At 41.2% G+C, this 20277-nt stretch overlaps 1 protein-coding gene across 1 annotated transcript; it reads left to right on the forward strand.

Annotated features, from left to right (window-relative positions):
• Window positions 1–3765: 3765 nt before the first annotated feature.
• Window positions 3766–20033, forward strand: LOC124262825. The gene is made up of 6 exons (XM_046697392.1): window positions 3766–3836; window positions 6231–6589; window positions 16586–16740; window positions 17271–17423; window positions 18409–18718; window positions 19549–20033. The coding sequence occupies exons 1-6, from the start codon at window positions 3766–3768 to the stop codon at window positions 19770–19772; spliced, it is 1272 nt and encodes a 423-aa protein (XP_046553348.1). The 3' UTR covers window positions 19773–20033.
• The last annotated feature ends 244 nt before the right edge of the window (window positions 20034–20277 follow it).

A 20277-nucleotide genomic window follows, 5' to 3' on the forward strand; every position in this document is an offset into this window, starting at 1 on the left:
TGTGTTGAAGCTGAAGAGATGTGCCTAAATATATCGAGTTACCCGGGGTTCGAGACAACAGCAAAATGATGAATATTTATATAAGATACGCAAGGTAGAAATTGTTACTTCGAGACAATCTTAAGTTCGAAATATCAAAGCATCTCATGTGAACCTTCTATATCCTTTCTCAAAATATATCATCAGTAAACACAGATATTTTCGTCGTTTGCCTGGGAAGAATTTGTGGCCTGAATTCGAGATTCACTCCAATTATGAAGCTTGGGTTGTCAGCATAACATCTACGCTCGTTTAGCCAAACCGTGAAGCCTATAATACCTTAAATATTTTTGTAAAGACGTCGTATTATATCTGACATTCGTTGTGTAAAAGCAGGACATCCCATTTTCACGGACAATTTTGGTGTCATTACTGAGTGACATGCGAAAATACATCGAGTTAATGATAACTAAAAGACACGCAATGACCAAGCTTTTACTTCGAGACATCCGTACATTCGACGAGTCTAAAATATGCAGACGGCAATCTTTTACTTGTGACAGCCATAAGTTGGTCAAATCAAAGTAACCTATTCATAAAATGTACACTTCTATTTTGCCTTAAACGTCCCATGGAATATGTTTCCGCAGACAGTCGAGAATGGTTATTCTTTGGTGTTTCCTATTTTCTGAATATATGGCAATTTGCAACTTTGAGTGTAGGCGTCTTAACGTTGGATTCAGAACATTGGAACCAATGCTGGACTTGGAGAAAATCTGTGAATAGAAACAACGTCGCAGCTGTGATAATGGTATTGGTAATGCCAGTTCCACAAATATAACGGCCCAGAAAGCACGTGTCGATACAGATGTGGGATTGGAAATTCCCTAGAGAGAGATAGCACACTTGTTTTATACCTCTAGGATCCAGCGTCAGGTCTCCACCCAATCACTTCATGTCAGTAATAAACTGGTTCATCATGAACAGTCTGCAGCCCAATATATTAAGTGCAGTCATTATACTGATGTATAAACTTGGAAGACGAACCGTGCAGCCATTCATGGAAAACACAGAAATACGAAACGTCATCCAGCAAGTGGGTTGAAAACGCGATATCATGCAATACAAACGCTGTCTGACATATTGCTGATTGGGTCATAAAACCTTACTTTCACTCACACTTGATATTGATTTTTCGGCCCATCTGTATCTCTTGAAGAGAAATTGAGTGATAATGTTTAACCCAAAGACAAAATTTCCATTCATTTTCAATGGTGAAACAATGGTATTGTCATGATGAATTCTTGAGGAATTTCTGAATTCTTGAGGAATTTCCAACAAACCAAGAATGAAACATCTTCCCTATCTATAACATTTCCATTCCCACTGAAGGAACGCAATTATTTTACAATTCTGAACGTTAATACACATTTTGCATGGAAGGTCCAAACAAAGGAACAATTACTAGAATTGACAAAAAGAAAGAAAATGTAAATAGAAGCAATGGCGCTCTTGTGAACATGATATTAATAATATCTGTTCGACATTTAACATGACACACGCTGACACACGTTCATTTTATTCAATTTTAGCCAAACTATATATCTTCAAGGAAAAGAGACCCATGAAGATCCGGGTTAGAATTGGTCCTGAGTAACCTATGCTTGTCGTAACAAGGTGGTCAGGCTCGCTGTCTTGGTTGACACATGTCATCGTATCCCAATTGCGTAGATCGATGCTCATGATGTTGATCACTGGATCAATAATAAAGAAGTTGTCATCCATAAAGCACCATACCAGCATCATACGTTCTTGAAAAAGCATGCCCATACTTTTGAAATCATTCAAGAAAAATGAAGAATCGTATTATTAGATTATTAAACCTGCAGCGTAAGAGGTGACTAACGGGATTGAGCGATCAGGCTCGGGGATTTGGTGGACACATGTCATCGTATTGTGTAGATCGATGCTCATGCTTTTGATCACTTGATTGTCTATCCCAGACTCGATTATTAGCTGGAATATTGCAAACCAACAAACCAACCACAGCACCTTCCATTCTTCATAGTGCAAAGGCTTGACAAGCTGACATACAGTAAAATGGTTTCTGATAAATTTTGACCATTCTGATTATCACAATTACAGAAATAAACAGTCACACACACAAAAAATGCATGTACAAATACCTTCTGAGAAAGGCACTATTTTTATTTCATCCTTTCGCATTCCTCTACCCCAGCACACACAACATTCGCATGCGAAGTCAGGAGAAGAATTGTACGATGAAATATAGGAAAGTTGTTAAAATTTTCGTCACGTTTTCATACCGTCCCTGTGCATATTCGCTATTGATTCTATGTTGGTCTCTGAAGGATGAGGATTCACAGATCAGTGCTGCTGAATGGTTTTATGTCTCCTGTTCCCCATGGCCACATCTGGAATGGAAATACCAATATTTCGCCCACACTGCACAAGTAACAAACTTAAAGGTCACATGCAACCAAAAAATCAAACATAATTAAAACACAATTATCACTTATTCATGACATATAATATACATTGCTGGTTATGAAAAAACATATAAACAAAATTATAAGCGTACAATCGCAAAACAAAAGTGCAATATTGTGTACTTCGGTTTACTTCCCAAGAAACGAAGCAGCCGGGATACCGAACCCAGTCAGAGCGGGTGGGTGTGCACTCAAGTGTAACGGCTGGTTCAGTTGCAGATGCCTTCACGGCTAATTGTGTGTATATATATAGAGAGAGATGTTGGGTTTTGTAAATACATGCTCATTTTTTGTGTATAACATTTTGCAATCAACAGACATCATAACATGTCATGTGTTCAAGTATCACACCTGCCTGTCTGTGTAATTACATAATGTGACAGAGACCGAACTCGGGCCATAAATCAATGCGTTTTGTTTATTGTGTATAGCCTGATTGGTGTTAGTTCAAATCGCTTGTGGTCAGTGATAGCAGCTGTGTATTGAATATTGTCATTAGCAGACAGGCAGGCAGACACACAGGTGTCAATAAAACAAGACATTGAGTTTTGTCTGTGACAACGACATATCTATATCACAGTTAGAAATTCTGTCAACGCTAAATAGTGACATTGCTTTTAAGTATCGAACTGAGAAAGTTTCTCGGTAAGAAGAACGTGTGGTGAAATAGACAAATGAAATTATATAAACAGTTAATTTACTGTCATAACATATAAAAAGCTCGCGCCTGTGAGATATCAACAAAACATTAGAAAAATAGCTCACACCAAAGCCTTCACCGAATATTCACCCGACAACCGCTTCCAAGCTGCGCGAACCTATTTACTTGCGCACGTGCTATGAGCGCAGCCCAGCTGTTGAAACCCGTTTTCCCCAGAAAAGTCTGGGGAAATTTAGTGAAACGTTTGAACTCCGATTTCGCGCGTTTTTTTTCATCGCGTTATTTTTCAACTTTATAAGTTGAATTTGCATTTTTGACGATTTGTTTCGGTATGTCCATACCGAAAGGTATCAGAATCTGCAAAGTTGTGTTTTACGTTGCATGTGACCTTTAAGGTTAATTAATAAATCATTTGAGAGAAAGCGTGGGACGATGTTGCTATTATCTAACGTTCTAAACCAGAAGCGAAAGCCTATTGGAAAAGCTTGGCAAATTTGATCATCACAGGCCATGACACTTGCTTCAAACTGGCTCAATATATCAACCTTCTTTACGACAATAGCACCCTCTTCGTGGCAGCCTCGAGTTACGCTATCGTCTTTAAGTCGGCTAATGATGTCTCAGTGTGCTGAGCAAACTGAGACGGATCTGGATGTTGATTGGACTAAAGGAGATGATCCCGGCATGTAATATAACTGTATTATTGCTAACTGTTCATCTTCATTATTGTGAAGATCCGATGCTGCTGATGATGGGACGTGTTGCACTGTGAGTTGTCACTGTATCTAAATTAATATTGAAATGGCTATGCTTTTGAAACATGATTATATTTGTATATTTTTAATGCCGCATTCAGCAGTATTCAAGCTATAAGACGGCGTCTGTAAAAATAGAGTTTGGAGCAGACTATCCAGTGAATGACATCATGAGCATCGTCTCGGATTGGGATACGATGACATGCATCAAGTGAGCGAGCCTGACCACCCGATCTCGTTAGTCGTCCCTTAAGACAAGCATTGGTTGCTGAAGAGAAATACCTCCCGGATCTTCAAGGTCAGATGTATGTGTTTTATAAGGGTATCAGCTGATTAACGTTAAAGGTGATGATTTAGATGACTGAGAAGAGTTTTGAGTCCCATCGTTTGATATGGTAGGGATTAAAAGACGGAACTTTTGCTCTCCGGACGAACGTTCTGTCCACTTGACCATTGATGCGGTCCCGGCGAAGCTAAGAACTGTACACATGGACGTAGGTTTCTAGCACGCCTCTTGCAATCATGAATTAATACCCATGTCTAATTTGAATCATTTAAACACTATTACAACCCAAAGAAACAGGTGCGTTTTCAGCGTAACATTGAAAAAGTTGGGTTCAATTGACTTCGGTTTAAACAGTAGTTCAGTCAAACCACCGGTGTCAATCAAATGTGTCAGAAAATGGCTATGTGACAGAGATCTCGAATATCTCGGTGTAGCACCTTACCTCAGATGAAGTTCGGTTCCGTATGATTGTGGGTGTGCTCCGCTGTCTGAAGTCGGTCTCCACTTGCCACGATACGGGCAGAACACCCAGCATCTGTGCACATCCAGTAACCTGTGTCCCCTACTGTCGGTTCAGGCGAAACTTGTTTCCAGCCAAATAAAGTATTCACCGTATCTTAAGCCTTGGCGGTACTCACCTACTCCTGGAAAATTAGCTCTCCAGGACATCCGAAATATATATTTTAGCCTTTCCGGCACGACACTTGTAGCACCAAGGAATCAGGGGTCTTGGTTATGACACCTACCTTATCGGATCCTGGCATGGTCTTCGGAAATTTATCCATTTACCGTCTCAAGCCATCATATCCGAACCATCGGAAAATATGCCATCTATTGTCTGAATGTTCTACATCTGCCCTTGTTCGTTCCCTCATTCTTTCCAGAATATACTATTGTAATAGCTATGTAACACCTTTGCATATCCTTCACGTGTGTATGTGTGTTTATGTGCTTGCGTGCGTGCGTGTGTGTGTGTGTGTGTGTGTGTGTGTGTGTGTGTGTGTGTGTGTGTGTGTGTGTGTGTGTGTGTGTGTGTGTGTGTGTGTGTGTGTGTGTGTGTGTGTGTGTGCACGATTAAAGAACACACAAAAAGGACGGCTGACACTTTACTAGTTACTGTTTACGTATTACATCTTTCATATCTTTAAATACTTCTTGACCTTAGTTTACGTTCAGGAAGCGATGGCCAGATGTAAAAGGCGCACAGAATGAAACCATGGGTTCCCATGATTCATTTATCGTGATTTCAAATTCAACACGCAGCTCGTCCTAACTTCAACACTGATACTAGGGCACTCAATCACAGTTTAACCAGTAATTTAAATTACGTCAACTTTAAGTCAAAGTTGATATTTCTTCTTTGACGTTACTGGTATTTATTGATCTTTGATGACGGGAAATGTCAAACAATCAGATTAACTTCTACTTGGCAGCGTATCAGAAATGTTTCAGATCGATATAAAATGTGTAATGTTATATTGGAGATAACATATTTCCTCTCTTGACGATGTATCTGGAAGATGAAGTGGAAGGCTGTTGTAACTGATGAATGGTGGGGAAAAACAGATGTCTGGGGGATTACCTAAATCAGACACAAGAACTAGCTGACAATGCTTGACATTCACTGGAAGATGATCTCCATCAAGCCTGTTTCAGTAAAAGCCCTACGTATTCTATAGCGTCTCATTTATCCAGCGAAACTCATTCCATTGGGCGCATAATAGTGCTGAATATCCTATGAATTGATCACGTATATCCGTGTTTACAGTAAACGTTTATTTCACTTTTAATGTGATTAATTTTATTTTATTCCAGCACAAAGACATTCTGCCTACACATTTGAATCTTTCACAAAATCAACTATATTTTTATGCAGATATCTCTTTTGCAATTTGTTTGGGAGTACCAAAAGAGGATCTCAATGCTTTTTTTCCAATTTATATTTCTGATAACTAGCCATCTTCTATAGTAATGGAAAACTATTTTTCATGAATTACTTTTTAAGATCCAATATCTATAGTGGTTCCTTTATTTTTCAGTGCTCTTTTCTCATTAATTGGCATCGCTGCGTCCATACGCTGGGCAACGTCCTCCTCACACATTCCGCAACTCAACGACGTCCCAAACAGCGGATGTAGTTCTTCATCCACTGACGGTTGCCCATGGCAACACGTGATATCAGACTTAGCCAATCGTCTGCAGTTACTCGAGATGGCATTCAAAGAACAAGTGGTTGCCAGGGAAACAATAGTTAAAGAAGTCAGTAACCAGTCCGATGTGAATTCTTCGCTGGAAAAAAAATTAACATTATTTCTTCAGCGATTGTCACAACTGGATTCTCATATACACAGATTGGAGACCAGACTTGAGGAGCTGACAAACAGACTGCATTCTGATGGTAGGCAAGTTTAATGTCTTGGTTGTCATAGCAAAAGACTCAGTTAACTTTGACTTGAAATGGTAGCCCTATCGTTAAATTTATTTATAGCGAACCCTGACCCGTTAATCGTTGTATAACACTTTTTTTGTCTGTCTGGACACAACTCTGACTTTTAGAACATTGCTTCTCGTTGGTTTTATTGCTGACGTTTAGATTTAATCGTTGACATAACAACCAATGATATCAAATCTCCAAATGTCATTGTTCTTGGCGGTTACCACGAACGCATTCATATTGTAGAGAAACATTTAACACTGCATTTTGATGAAAATCAGATTGTTGTAACTGAAGAACAAGAAAAGGTTTTGAAAACAATTAACGGTAAAAAGACATGAATGGACCAATAACTATCAGTGATGACTAAAAGTTACGCAATACATACCGAATACATCAAGACAGATTTAAAGGGAATGGGGTAGAGGGTTACATTTTCGTCTGAGTACTTTTATTGTCAGCAAATTCAAACTTTATGTTGGCCACTTGTAATCAATCGATCCAAGACCTCGACGTTCTTTGACCCAAATCAACCACATTTCTGATGTGCCATCTCCGAATGATGTTTTATGTGTATCTCTAGACAACATGCAAGTTGCTCTACGTATGATGTTGTTTACCACACATGTATCTCTCGTACAACATGCATGTTGCTCTACGAATGACGTTGTTATCCACACGTTTCTCTCATACAACACAATGATGTTGTGATTCAAACATCTATCTCACGTACAACAGGCATGGTGTACTACGAATGATGTTGTGATTCACACATCTATCTCACGTACAACAGGCATGTTGCTCTACGAATGACGTTGTAATCCACACATGTATCTCTCATACAACAGGCATGTTGCTCTACGAATGACGTTGTAATCCACACATGTATCTCTCATACAACGGTCATGTTGCTCTACGAAAGACGTTTTAATCCACGCAAGTATCTCTCATACAAAACATATGTTGCTCTACGAATGACGTTGTAATCAACACAAGTATCTCTCATACAACAGACATGTTGCTCTACGAATGACGTTGTAATCCACACAAGTATCTCTCGTACAAAAGACATGTTGCTCTACGAATGACGTTGTAATCAACACAAGTATCTCTCATACAACAGACATGTTGCTCTACGAATGACGTTGTAATCCACACAAGTATCTCTCATACAACAGACATGTTGCTCTACGAATGACGTTGTAATCCACACAAGTATCTCTCATACAACAGACATGTTGCTCTACGAATGACGTTGTAATCCACACAAGTATCTCTCGTACAACAGACATGTTGCTCTACGAAAGATGTTGTAATCCACACAAGTATCTCTCATACAACAGACATGTTGATCTACGAATGACATTGTAATCAACACATGTATCTCTCATACAAAAGACATGTTGCTCTACGAATGACGTTGTAATCCACACAAGTATCTCTCATACAACAGACACGTTGCTTTACGAATGACGTTGTATACCACACGTGCATCTGTCATACAACGGTCATGTTGCTCTACGAATGACGTTGTAATCCACACATGTATCTCTCATTCAACATTATTTTACACTGAACTCAAACAAGTTTTAATATATTTGTGATAATCTAGTCGTTATACTGTCATTCGCTGACAGCTAAGTATAAATATATGTATTCTCAGTACATGACTCTTTGTCGTCACGATATGGCTGAAATATTGCTGATGCGACGTAAAAGTTTAAGTCACTGAAACAACAGACATGTTGCTCTACGAATGACGTCTTCAATGATCATGACGTCACATATCACATCTCTATCTGAACCGGTTACATTTAGTGAAGTTTCTCTGTAGGTATTATCGTTTATACTTTTTTCTCTTTTAAAATGTCAATGTTTAATATTTTGATTACCCAACACGAAGTTGGAAATTTCGGATTATCTTTTAGTCGGAATGAATGCTGTAAATCCCTCACCAAAGGCAAGGATTAACGTCATTCATTGGTTAATTTCAGTCGGGCCAGATAATCCGTAATTCCCCGCAGCTCGATGGCTATGCTCGAAGACGTTCCCATAAATAAAACTCTAGACTTGCCCATATCCGACTTTACGTCGATCTATCAAATAACGTTTGTTCTGGGAATTATAGTAGGCTTTGACTGGAACAGTGATGCCTGCCAGCGTAGAGACCACATTGACACCCACAATGTTCTGTGAAGATGGCAGTAGATAGATAGCTTAAGTCATATTTCCTCACACTCAACCCACACATAACGGTACACCATTGGGTTTGCACTTCGGATGCTTCGTATGCTGAACAGTTTTTTTCTTATGCAAGAGAGCGAACACCGTTTTCACCACTTTTTGAAGCATTCCATCAACAAGTTAAACTGACGAAACCTTTTCCATGTCCATCAGTCGATTGTAAGATTGATAAGCAAGGGTTTATGAATCACTGTCAAATAATGCCACGAGGTGTTACAAAGGTACATGTAATAGTATTCTGCGTATTCCCATCCCTGGCTGTCCGTATGAACTCCTGCAAAAACAGGAAACACTTATACTGACGGTACAATAATAATAATAATAATAATAATAATAATAATAATAATATAATACTTCTCCAAATTGTCGATTCCCTAAAGGCAAAAATAAAGGTTTGGACTGAAAGAAAGAAAAATGGGAAAAGAAAAATAAATTCATCAAACAAAATAAACTGTTTAGAAACAATGAAAAGCACTTCTACAGGCAACTGAAAGCAAAGGGTGATGGTGAACATGACAAACAGTTGTGGTCTGTACCCGGCAACTGTAACCTTGAGGCACCATGGGTCCGTGATTATGACCATGCAATGCATGAGAAGGTAACTAGGTCGTTTGTCTGTTACATCTCACCAGATTGCCTGAAAAGTGTTATAAAAAAGTCCAAATCAAATACAGCTCCAGGGCCTGATGGCATTCGAAATCGGTATTGGAAACTGTTCCCCTGTGTCCAAACACCATTACTACACTGTTTCAATACTCTTGTGGACACAGGTGATGTTCCTCCATGGTTCTGCAAAGGTCGCACAATACTTCTCCCCAAGAAAGGAGACTTGACTGATACCAAAAACTTCCGCCCTATCACATGTTTGAATACTCAGTATAAAATATTCACAGGGTGTTTGACAAACCTCGTGTCATCTTACTGCTCTTCCAATGATATGATTTACAGAGAGCAGAAGGGAGCAAGAAAGGGATGTTGGGGGTGCAAGGATCAACTTCTTGTACAGAAAATGATTTTGGAAGAGGCTAAAACATATCACCGCAACCTCTCCATGTGCTGGATTGACTACAAAAAAAGCATATGACTCTGTCCCTCACGAATGGATTCTGAAGTCTCTTCATTGCATTGACCTCCCTCAGCGACTACTTGATTTACTCAAGTCTTTAATGAGTTGCTGGTCGACTCAACTTGAGATGTACTCGCTGGGGCAGGTGCAGACTTCGGAATCTATTCCAATCAGAAGGGGAATATTTCAGGGGGATTCCTTTAGTCCTTTGCTTTTTTGTCTGTCTTTAAATCCTTTGAGCTTTCTGCTCAATAAAGAGGAGGGTTACCATCCCGGACCTCCTCAGCACAGATCCCCAACACCTCTTACTCATCTCCTTTACATGGATGATATCGAGCTCCTTGCCAAAGGAGATACCAATTTGAAAGAGCAGGTTCTCCTTGTCGAGTCCTTTTCGAATGATATTGGCATGACATTTGGACTCGACAAATGTAATACTCTTCATTTGAAACGTGGCAAGGTAACTAATGATGGATCGGTCAAGTTACAAGGGGGGAGGAGTTATTGAGCATCTTGTGGAAGATCAGGCCTACACCTATCTTGGAATGCAAGTTCGAGATAAGCTCCAGAATGCCCAGATTCAAGACAAACTTCGGGCCGAGTACAAATCTCGTTTAAAGAAAATCTGGAGCTCAGAGCTAAATGCTCGAAACAAGGTCAAAGCCACCAATACTTTTGCTGTGCCAGTCCTCTCCTATTCCTTTGGAGTAGTTGATTGGACGAAACAAGACATCCAGAGTCTTGACCGCCTGACCAGAAGGATCATGTCTGATAACAGAGCCCACCACCCTCGTTCCTCTCTTAACCGTGTATATATGCCAATCAATTCTGGAGGTCGGGGTTTGATTAATGTGGAGGCTCTTCATGACAGAATTTTATTGTGTACTTTTGCACATATTTATTTATCGAATGATCCTCTGGAGATGCATGTGAAGACTCATGATGAAAGCAAGGAATTCCACAGCTATTTTAAGCGTGCCAAGGTTGTTGGACAGAATCTGAAATTTGAGGTTGACTTTGCTGATGGCGATGTACTGCTGGACGGTACAGCGATGGGAGTAAACCAGGTGAAGTCCTTCACCAAGTCTGCCCAGAGTCGGTCTTTTGTGGAGAAGCTTTCTGAGAAGCCATTGCATCGTGTGTACATGCAGTGTGTGGAACAGAATAGCAATCCCTCCGACTCCTTCGCCTGGATGAAGTCGGCTGGTCTTAAATGTGAAACTGAGGGCTTCCTATTTGCTGCTCAGGACCAGTCACTTCCCACTCGTAATCGCCTAAATGTGATTCTTAAAGAGAATATTAACATGAAATGTCGACTTTGCAATGAATTCACAGAGACTGTCCAACACCTTGTCAGTGGATGCCCTTCCTTGGCACAAACAGCATATCTTAAACGACATGATGGCATGGCTCGCTGCTTTTACTACTGTCTCCGACATGCCTGTGGCTTTGACTCCGAGGTCCATCCATGGTACGACCCTGAACATGTCCAGGGCGTCATGGAAAATGATGCTTTCAAACTTCTGTGGAATAGGCCCATATACAGCCCTCAGAAGAATTCCAGCCAACAAACCTGATCTTGTCCTTTTGATAAAGCCAATGAATTTATATATATCATTGAATTTTCTGTCCCTTTGACAGGAATGTGATTGACAAGATCAAGGAAAAGCATGATAAATATGCGGACCTCGCCTTTGAAATGTCTCTGCTTGCATCCCAAGTACACTGTCGTCAGGCTCCCCATTGTTCTCGGTGCCCTTGAGTTTGGTACCTCCTGATCTTTGGCACAGATCAGGAGAGTGCCCGGGTTCTCCACCGGGAGTACAGCTCTTCTGACACTCTGGGTAATGCAGAAGGCTGCAGTGTTGGGGAGCCTTCATATTCTCCGGAAAGTTCTTGGTTGGTCTGACTAGGCAGCGTTTCCTGGGAGAAGTCCCATTCGCTGTCTGGGCTGCGTGTAGAGGGGCAAGGACCCTGAGCTGATGATGAGCCTTACCAGCCTGACTGTGCCAGGATCACCCGAACCCCTCTCTGCTGCATATTATCTTTAATCTGTAAAACATAATAATAATAATAACAATAATAATAATGTGTGGAACAGAATAGCAATCCCACCGACTCATTCGCCTGGATGAAATCGGCTGGTCTCAAATGTGAAACTGAGGGCTTCCTTTTTGCTGCTCAGGACCAGTCACTTCCCACTCGCAATCGGCTAAATGTGATTCTTAAAGGGAATATTAACATGAAATGTCGACTTTGCAATGAATTCACAGAGACTGCCCAACACCTTGTCAGTCGATGCCCTTCCTTGGCACAAACAGCATATCTTAAGAGACATGATAGCATGGCTCGTTGCTTTTACTACCGTCTCCGACATGCCTGTGGCTTTGACTCCGAGGTCCATCCATGGTACGACTTGAACATGTCCAGGGCGTCATGGAAAATTATGCTTTCAAACTTTTCTGGAATCGGTCCATATACAGTCTCAGAAGAATTCCTGCCAACAAACCTGGGCCCTTATTCTCGAAACGTTCGTAGCCCTAAGAATTCTTAACTTTGATCGTAGCCAATGTGTTAAGAATGGGCTTACGAAGTTCGTAAGGCTACGAACGTTTCGAGAATATGTAGCCTGATCTTTTTGATAAAGCCAATGAATTTATATATACACCTGGAACTTAATTAAGCACCCCCCCTATTTTCTGGATGATGAGAAACAAAACTTGCTGTAACTCTCTCACTATTCCGAAGATAGTGGAACCTTAGCTATTGTGAAACATACGATCTATTGGCAAATGAAAAACAAGACAATGATTCCAATACGTGTTGTTTTAATAGCGTAACCAATGTGATTTGGTCACTATTGATTCTTGATGAAAATTAGTCACTGAACAAGTATGGTCGTAGCATTGTCAATGGCTGACTATTACAAGAAATGATGCACAAGGAATGTCACATGTTAACATCTGATGGGTCTGGCATCAGTATCGGGTGTATCCCCCACGTGCTTGGATGACAGCTTGAATCCTCCTCATCATGCTACTGGTAAACCTTCTGATATGATTCTTCATGCAAAGCAGCTTCCAGCTATGCAAGATGCTGGAGAGGGGGTTCTCTCAACCTCTCACGGCGTCCAAGAAAGTCCCAGATGTGCTCCAAAGGATTCAAATCGGGGCTCATGGCTGGCCAAGGTAATGTCATGATAGCCTCATTCTGGAGATGTGCGGTCACAGCACGTGAACGATGCGGCCTGGCGTTGTCGTCGATGAATATCGGGTGTGTAGCCAACGGGTGGTTGTCAAAGTGGGGCACGACAACTGGATGGAGAATATCCCGGATGTACTGCTGACCATCAAGATTTCCTCGGACAGTCACCATTTGAAGTTTACAGTCGTGTGAAAGACAACCCAAGATCATAACCGATCCTCCACCATAAGGAACAGTAGGGTGGATATTCCTGGGCACGTAAGCAGTGTTTTTATGCCTCCACACTCTCATTCGACCATCTGTAACGTGGAGGAGGAACCTGCTCTCATCTGACCAGTGGACCCTCCTCCATGTCCTCAGGTTCCACTGGCGACGGGCCATACAACACTCCAGACGTCGTCTCTTATGGAGATCAGACAGAGCAGGACGTTTGATGACTCTTCTGGACCTCATACCAAGTGCCCTAAGGCGATTTCAGACGGTTCTGGTCAATAATTGTCTGTAGGGTAACCACAGGAACTTCAAAACCGAACTTGTGGCAAAGGGTTCTCGCCATACCAGACGTGCCAGGCTGCGATCATCACGGGACGTTGTCTTCCTGGGTTGTCCAGGCCTTGGACGATCTCTCAGATCTGTCATCTGATGTTTTCGGACAAGTCGGCTGATGACCGAGTGACCAGTTGTCGTCCAATAGCTTTGAAGGACATGCCTGTTGCATGCATGCCGACAATTTGCCACCTTAGTGCTTGAGAAAGTCTTCTCCTCGCCATTTCAGTATTCATTAATGGAGACAGTTACAAATTTGTCTGCTTTTATACCCATAAATTGCATGTTAGAGAAACTGAATTTTGGGAAATGTGTGGGTTGTATGCTTCACGTGCACAAGGGATGCGTTGTGACGAGTGCAAAGGAGCTGAAACACCTTTTTTAGACTACTAGAGATGTGTTGTAATACAGAGATATCATTCATGTTTAACGATGGTTAACAGTTGCTTTACTATCATGAAATATATCAGGGGGTTCTTAATTAAGTTCCAGGTGTATATATCATTGAATTTTCTGTCCCTTTTTGACACCAATGTGATTGGCAAGATTCAGCGAAAGCATACTAAGTAAGCGGACCTCGCCTTTGAAATGTCTCGCTGGCATCCCAAGTACACTGTCGTCAGGCTCCCATTGTTCTCGGTGCCCTTGGCGCAGATCAGGAGAGTGCCCGGGTTCTCCACCGGGAGCACAGCCCTTCTGACACTCTGGGTAATGCAGAAGGCTGCAGTGTTGGGGAGTATGCATATTCTCCGGAAAGTTCTTGGTGGGTTCGACTAGGCAGTGTTTCCTGGGAGAAGTCCCATTCTCTGTCTGGGCTGCGTGTAGAGGGGGCAAGGACCCTGAGCTGATGATGAGCCTTACCAGCCTGACTGTGCCAGGATCACCCGAACCTCTCTGCTGCATATTATCTTTAATCTGTAAAATATATTAATAATAATAGTGGATTTGTATTGAGCTCTTTCCATACTTGGATATTATGCTCAAAGCGCAGTGAGGATTGATCAGAAGAAAGTTTGGCGGAAAAGATAAGTTTTGATAGATGTTTCGAAGGAAGAACAGGTTTGACATTGGCGGACATCAAGGGGAGATTGTTTCAGGCAGTGGCTGTAGCATATGCGAACGATTTCTTCCCATAACTGGACTGACTGACTGACTGAGTTTAGTTTTACGCCGCTTTTAGCAATATTCCAGCAATATCACGGCGGGGACACCAGAAATGGCTTAACACATTGTGCCCATGTGGGGAATCGAACCTGGTCTTCGGCGTGACGAGCCAACGCTTTTAACCACTAGGCTAGGCACACACACACACACACACACACACACACACACACACACACACACACACACACACACACACACACACACACACACACACACACACACACACACACACACACACACACACACACACACACACACACACACACACACACACACACACACACACACACACACACACACACACACACACCCTAACTGAGAGTTTCACTTTTGGAACAGTTAACAGATGTTTGGATTCAGACCGAAGGGTTCTGCTGAGACAGTACAATGGAAGTAAGTCGCAGAGGTACTAGGGGCTGTTTGAGAGTAGCATTGGAATGCCAGACAAAGGAGCTTAAAGTCAAAAGAGGGATTAATACTTTATATCATCCTTGTCACAGATTCATAAAATCTGGAAATTTCAACCCCATGTTAACTATAAAATATTTTACTGAAAATGCTTTAAACAACGCTTTACTGAGGCCTTGAATGTTGTAACTTGGATCAAACAAAGTTTTAATCATCATAGAAAGCGCTTGATGTGTTTTTACCTCAAATTAAAGCCACCAAAACCTGGAGCTGCATGTATATTGCTCGATATCCTTCTTGTCATACAGTCTAGTGGAGAGTTTTGATGTCTATGAGCCATTATGCATTTTATGAAACCGATGATCAGTCTCGCTGGTCTATATATATTTCTGGGGGCAAATCAATGGAAGGGAATTGACTGTTCGATGGCTATTGGATGATATCACATAATCGATATATTTGAAGCTTAAGTGCATGTTCCTGGTCAAATTACCTTCCTTAACTTTGGACCGAGAGCGGAAGGTCGCGGGTTCGATCCCCGACTGCGTCATACCAAAAGACGTTAAAATATGGTACTTGTTGGTCCCTGCCTGGCGCTCGGCATTAATGGGTACAACAAGGACTGGTCGGCTCGGAGTCAGTATAATGTGTCTAAGTGGGGTATTCATGCTTCACTGCGGCATGGTATCTCAGTGGGCTAGCACTATAAAACCAGCTTAAGTCTGGGCTAGTAGAAGCAGCCGCACATGCACATACACACGTATGCACGTCGTCATATGAGCGAAATCTTCTCAAGCACGACGTTAAACCCAATTTAACATCACCTCACCTCCTTCACATCCTTGACTTTGCCAATCCCAGCAGGAATTCGGACTTAAGAAAATTAGCATACAGTCAAACAACGTTGTGTCGAACTTATTAAGTAAAAGCTTGTCTCGAAATATAACCTTGTCTCGAAGTGAAAGCTTCTCCTCTGCGTATGCCACATCCAGTCATCATTTTGCGGTTGTGTCGAATATCGGATAACTCGAAGTATTTGCATACTTCCCTTCAACTCCGACACGACGTTGTTTCGCCGTAATTGGTTCATATGGAGCTGTATACTTTTTACCTAAATTCCATGCCCCAGGAGACATCAGACGTCTTCACATATAGAACCCTGGTATTCGGCGTGATGACTAGTAAATGCTTTATCCACTGGGCTATGTATACCCCTCCGTCCTTTTTCCACAGTTAAATGGGTGCAGTGTGTGAACATAAATGGTTACAAGTTTACTTGTCCCGTGGATATGTCTGACTTTGACCAAGTTTCTTCTTGGCTCTTTCAGAGTCGCTGGGATTCTTAGTCATAGTGATGATAATAGTAGAAGTGATGCTGCGACTTCATCCAAAGGTTCAGAAGCTGAATCCATTCCGAAGATTTTCCAGAGATGGGACAAACTGCACTCAGAAAGTAGAGAAAGAGACTTCGTCTGTTTCCAAGGTAACTTTGTGACCATTTCATTGAAATAATAGTTATCATTCATGCACCTCTCTATCTTGCCCTATCTCACTCTCACTTTGCATGTTAGTGCACAAGTCTTTTTCATGGCTTTCATCTTTTTTGCTTGTTTTGTTTTTACTGACATCAAAACGGAATGCAAGAAAAAGTCAGAAGCAATATCTTTTGCAGCTAAATAGTAAAACATGATTTATCTTTATGGTGTAATCACTGTAGCCCTATGAATTCAGGTTTCCCAATATCCCTTTTTGGTTTCTTCAGAGACGAAAGAAGTATTATGTACCGCTCAACATATCCGCTCATAAGCTCACTATCTTCACGATCAGCATGACTGCACAAACCTCATTTGAACAGATTTGGTTGTAAAACACCCCACAGCTATCATAATCGATTCCGCAGCATATATTTAAGATGAATTAGACTTCATCAACATGAAAGATGGTTTTGGAATGATAAGCTCTGGCTTATATGTTGCCAGAGGATGTAGCTGAGCCGCCCTTCTCTGTTTGCAGATGTCGTTGTATGTGTACAGAATGTTGAAGTGGACACCGGTCAACCTATCTTTAAAACGATTTCCCCTTCAGCGTGCTAAGTACAGGAAATCGTCCCTTCCGTCTACCAGCGCCTCAACCAATGGCGATCACTCCCCTAGGCACCGTGTTGCTGTAGGTTCTTTACAGTACATCTTCGTCAGTCAAGGGTGTATTGTCCACTTATTGTCCTCGGAGAGTTAATTTCGCGAGTCGGACAAACTGGTGCTTAAAGCCTTTGCTCGTCAGGTGGATAATATATGGAGATTCGAATTTGCTTTGGTTTTTATTCGTTAATTTTCGTATGAGCATTATATTTATTTAACTGCCGAAGATGGACAGTTTTAAAGTTATTGATATCTTGTAGCATGCACCAAGGATATAGCCCGCTTCCTGTGATGCTTTTGTTTCCTACTCTACTTACTTCTGTTACATCTCTTATCGTAGTTGTGTTGAGCATTCTTTCAAAATGGTAGATAGACTCTCCCTTAACAATCTGTAGTCCTTCACTTAATTTTACAGTAATGCAACAGTAAATGTTTCTATTCATATTATGCAAGATTTATACATTATTAACTCATTAACTGACAATATGAATGATATAGTGAAAATAGTTTAGGCCTGATATCTCATTATATATGGCTAAGAGGGCAAGGACAATATTATCAATTATATTCATTCATTCATTCATTCATTCATTCATTCATTCATTCATTCATTCATTCATTCATTCATTCATTCATTCATTCATTCATTCATTCATTCATTCATTCATTCATTCATTCATCCCGTGATGATCCCAGTTAGAATTGGTCCTCAGCAACCCATCCTTGCCGTAAGAGGCGACTAACGGGATCGTGAGGTCAGGCTCGCTGACTTGGTTGACACATGTCTTCGTATCCAAATTCCGTAGATTGATGGTCATGCTGTTGATAACTGGATTGTCTGGTCCAGACTCGATTATTTACAGACCATCGCCATATAGCTGGAATATTGCTGAGTGCGGCGTAAAACAACAAACAAAGAGAACAAACATTCATCACCATCGTCATATTATGTTATTACTATTATTTTAGAAAATTACTCTTTTTGTTTCCCTCACTCGTATTCATCTTTCCAGAACGGAGTCAACTTTTCGCCCAAACACGGGCTATCCCTGAAGAACGAGCTGTGTGTGGTGTTGTTCAAACGTGAAAACAACAACATCGTTGCGACTCTGATAGAGGCCATCCTGAAACAGCTGGATGACGTGAAGCTGTCCGTCAAGCCTCACTACATGATAGAGGGGTCGGAACACCTCAAGTCCATTCCCAGAGTCAAGCTGTTTCTGGTCGTGTCCGAGATGGAGGACAAGGGAGGTCAGAGCTTCCTCCGGACACAGGACAGTGACCTGCATACATCTGCTGTTCGTTTCATGAAATCTCTGGGAGGTACGTTGAGGTTCAATTACTGAAAGATGTAGGATGAGGTTCCATATTTGGTCGACGTGAAATGTCAAATTGCGTAGAGAATTCTTGAAAAGATCAGCATGAAAAAGTATCAAAGTTTCAAATTGTTGAAAACTAACCTCTGTATTTCATTTATTTGCATGTTTAGTCAAGACAGGAGTGGACAATATCTCACCTTTGTTCAATCAGTATGCAGTATGAGAAGGAACTAACCGAAAATGAATTTTATTTATATATCTTAAAACAGATGGCATAAAAGATTGGCTCCTGTTTTAGTAGCAGAACATGCTTTCGGGGAACATCCATAATCAGGCTTCTTTGACAGTCGTACCTGTACAATTGAATTCTCATTCACAGACACCCAGTTGGTACCTTTCACAACTAATTTTGCAGCTCAAGTGGGATGCAGGATTTCTCATCATGCCTAATCCTTCGTATCTCAATGAAGATACCGCTGTGATGATGTAGGGATGCATAGACTTTCCTCCGGTACCTTTGTGCTTTAGCTAATTATAATATGTAGAGCGGTGGGTGGGCAAAGTTCATCACACCGAATTCCTGTGTTCGATTCGCCACATGGGCACAATGTGTTAATTCTATTCCATGCGTCCAACGCCGTGATATCCCTGGCCAAAACCTGTGACGTACCAAATTGAAGGATTTTACTGACGCCTTGTGTTCCGCTTAGATGGATTATGTTTGAGTCTATTTCAGCACTGCTTCATCGGTTGCTGCTTATTATAGGTATGTGCTAGATGAAGTGGAGTGATACAAAAATTAAATAAAATAAAAATAAACATTTGTTGTTTCAGCTCAAATAATTCTCATAATGGCAAACGACGAAGGTTCCAAAAAGTTGACAGCGCACAACATGTACAACACCAGTTTACGTCTCGTCCAATCACACGAGGTGTTACAAGAGTTGGCGTCCACCGGAAGAGTGTTCAGCATTTGGCGCGAGCTGACGTCACATCAACTAAGTCATCTCAGGAAAATCATACGTTCAGTATTAAATATAAAGACAAGCATACGGTGAGAGGAAACTGCCGACCGGGTGTGCTCATATTCTGAACTGCATATCGAAGTCGTGGATGGAGGAGGTCTCTGGGATACCTTACGCAGACTGGAGAGAAAGGATTGTGCATTCTGTGTCGCCGGAAGTCAAGATGTATGTCCACTGCGACAGTTTCCTATAGACGTTGGGCTGTTCTGCAGTAACGTTAGACTGCAACGGTTTGTCGATCCCCGGAATTATGATGTTCAGCTGTCCGTATATTTTTTCTGTTTCCCATTACCAGCCTGACCTGAATTTTCATTCCGACGTGAAATAATTCAAAATTCTTATCTCAATTTTCCAAACCTCTGTTATATTTTTATTAAAATTTTGTTTCGGGCAAAGCGACTCCATCTACATCATAAATCAATTTTATAAACCAAGTGATTCAAATTTTAAAAGTAAGCATCATGAGTTACACAATTACTGAAAATGTATTTATTTATCTATCTATCTATCTATCTATCTATCTATCTATCTATATCTA

The sequence above is a fragment of the Haliotis rubra genome, unplaced genomic scaffold (assembly GCF_003918875.1).
Source record: "Haliotis rubra isolate DU_JTF1 unplaced genomic scaffold, ASM391887v1 Scf858, whole genome shotgun sequence".
In the NCBI taxonomy this organism is placed as follows: Eukaryota; Metazoa; Mollusca; class Gastropoda; order Lepetellida; family Haliotidae; genus Haliotis; species Haliotis rubra.

Excerpts from the sequence above, each read along its gene's own strand:
- LOC124262825 (XM_046697392.1), top strand. The coding sequence starts at position 3,766 with ATGTCTCAGTGTGCTGAGCAAACTGAGACGGATCTGGATGTTGATTGG. Across the intron at positions 17,424-18,408 it reads CCCCTAGGCACCGTGTTGCT|AACGGAGTCAACTTTTCGCC; the intron begins GTAGGTTCTTTA and ends TCATCTTTCCAG. Across the intron at positions 18,719-19,548 it reads TTTCATGAAATCTCTGGGAG|CTCAAATAATTCTCATAATG; the intron begins GTACGTTGAGGT and ends TTGTTGTTTCAG.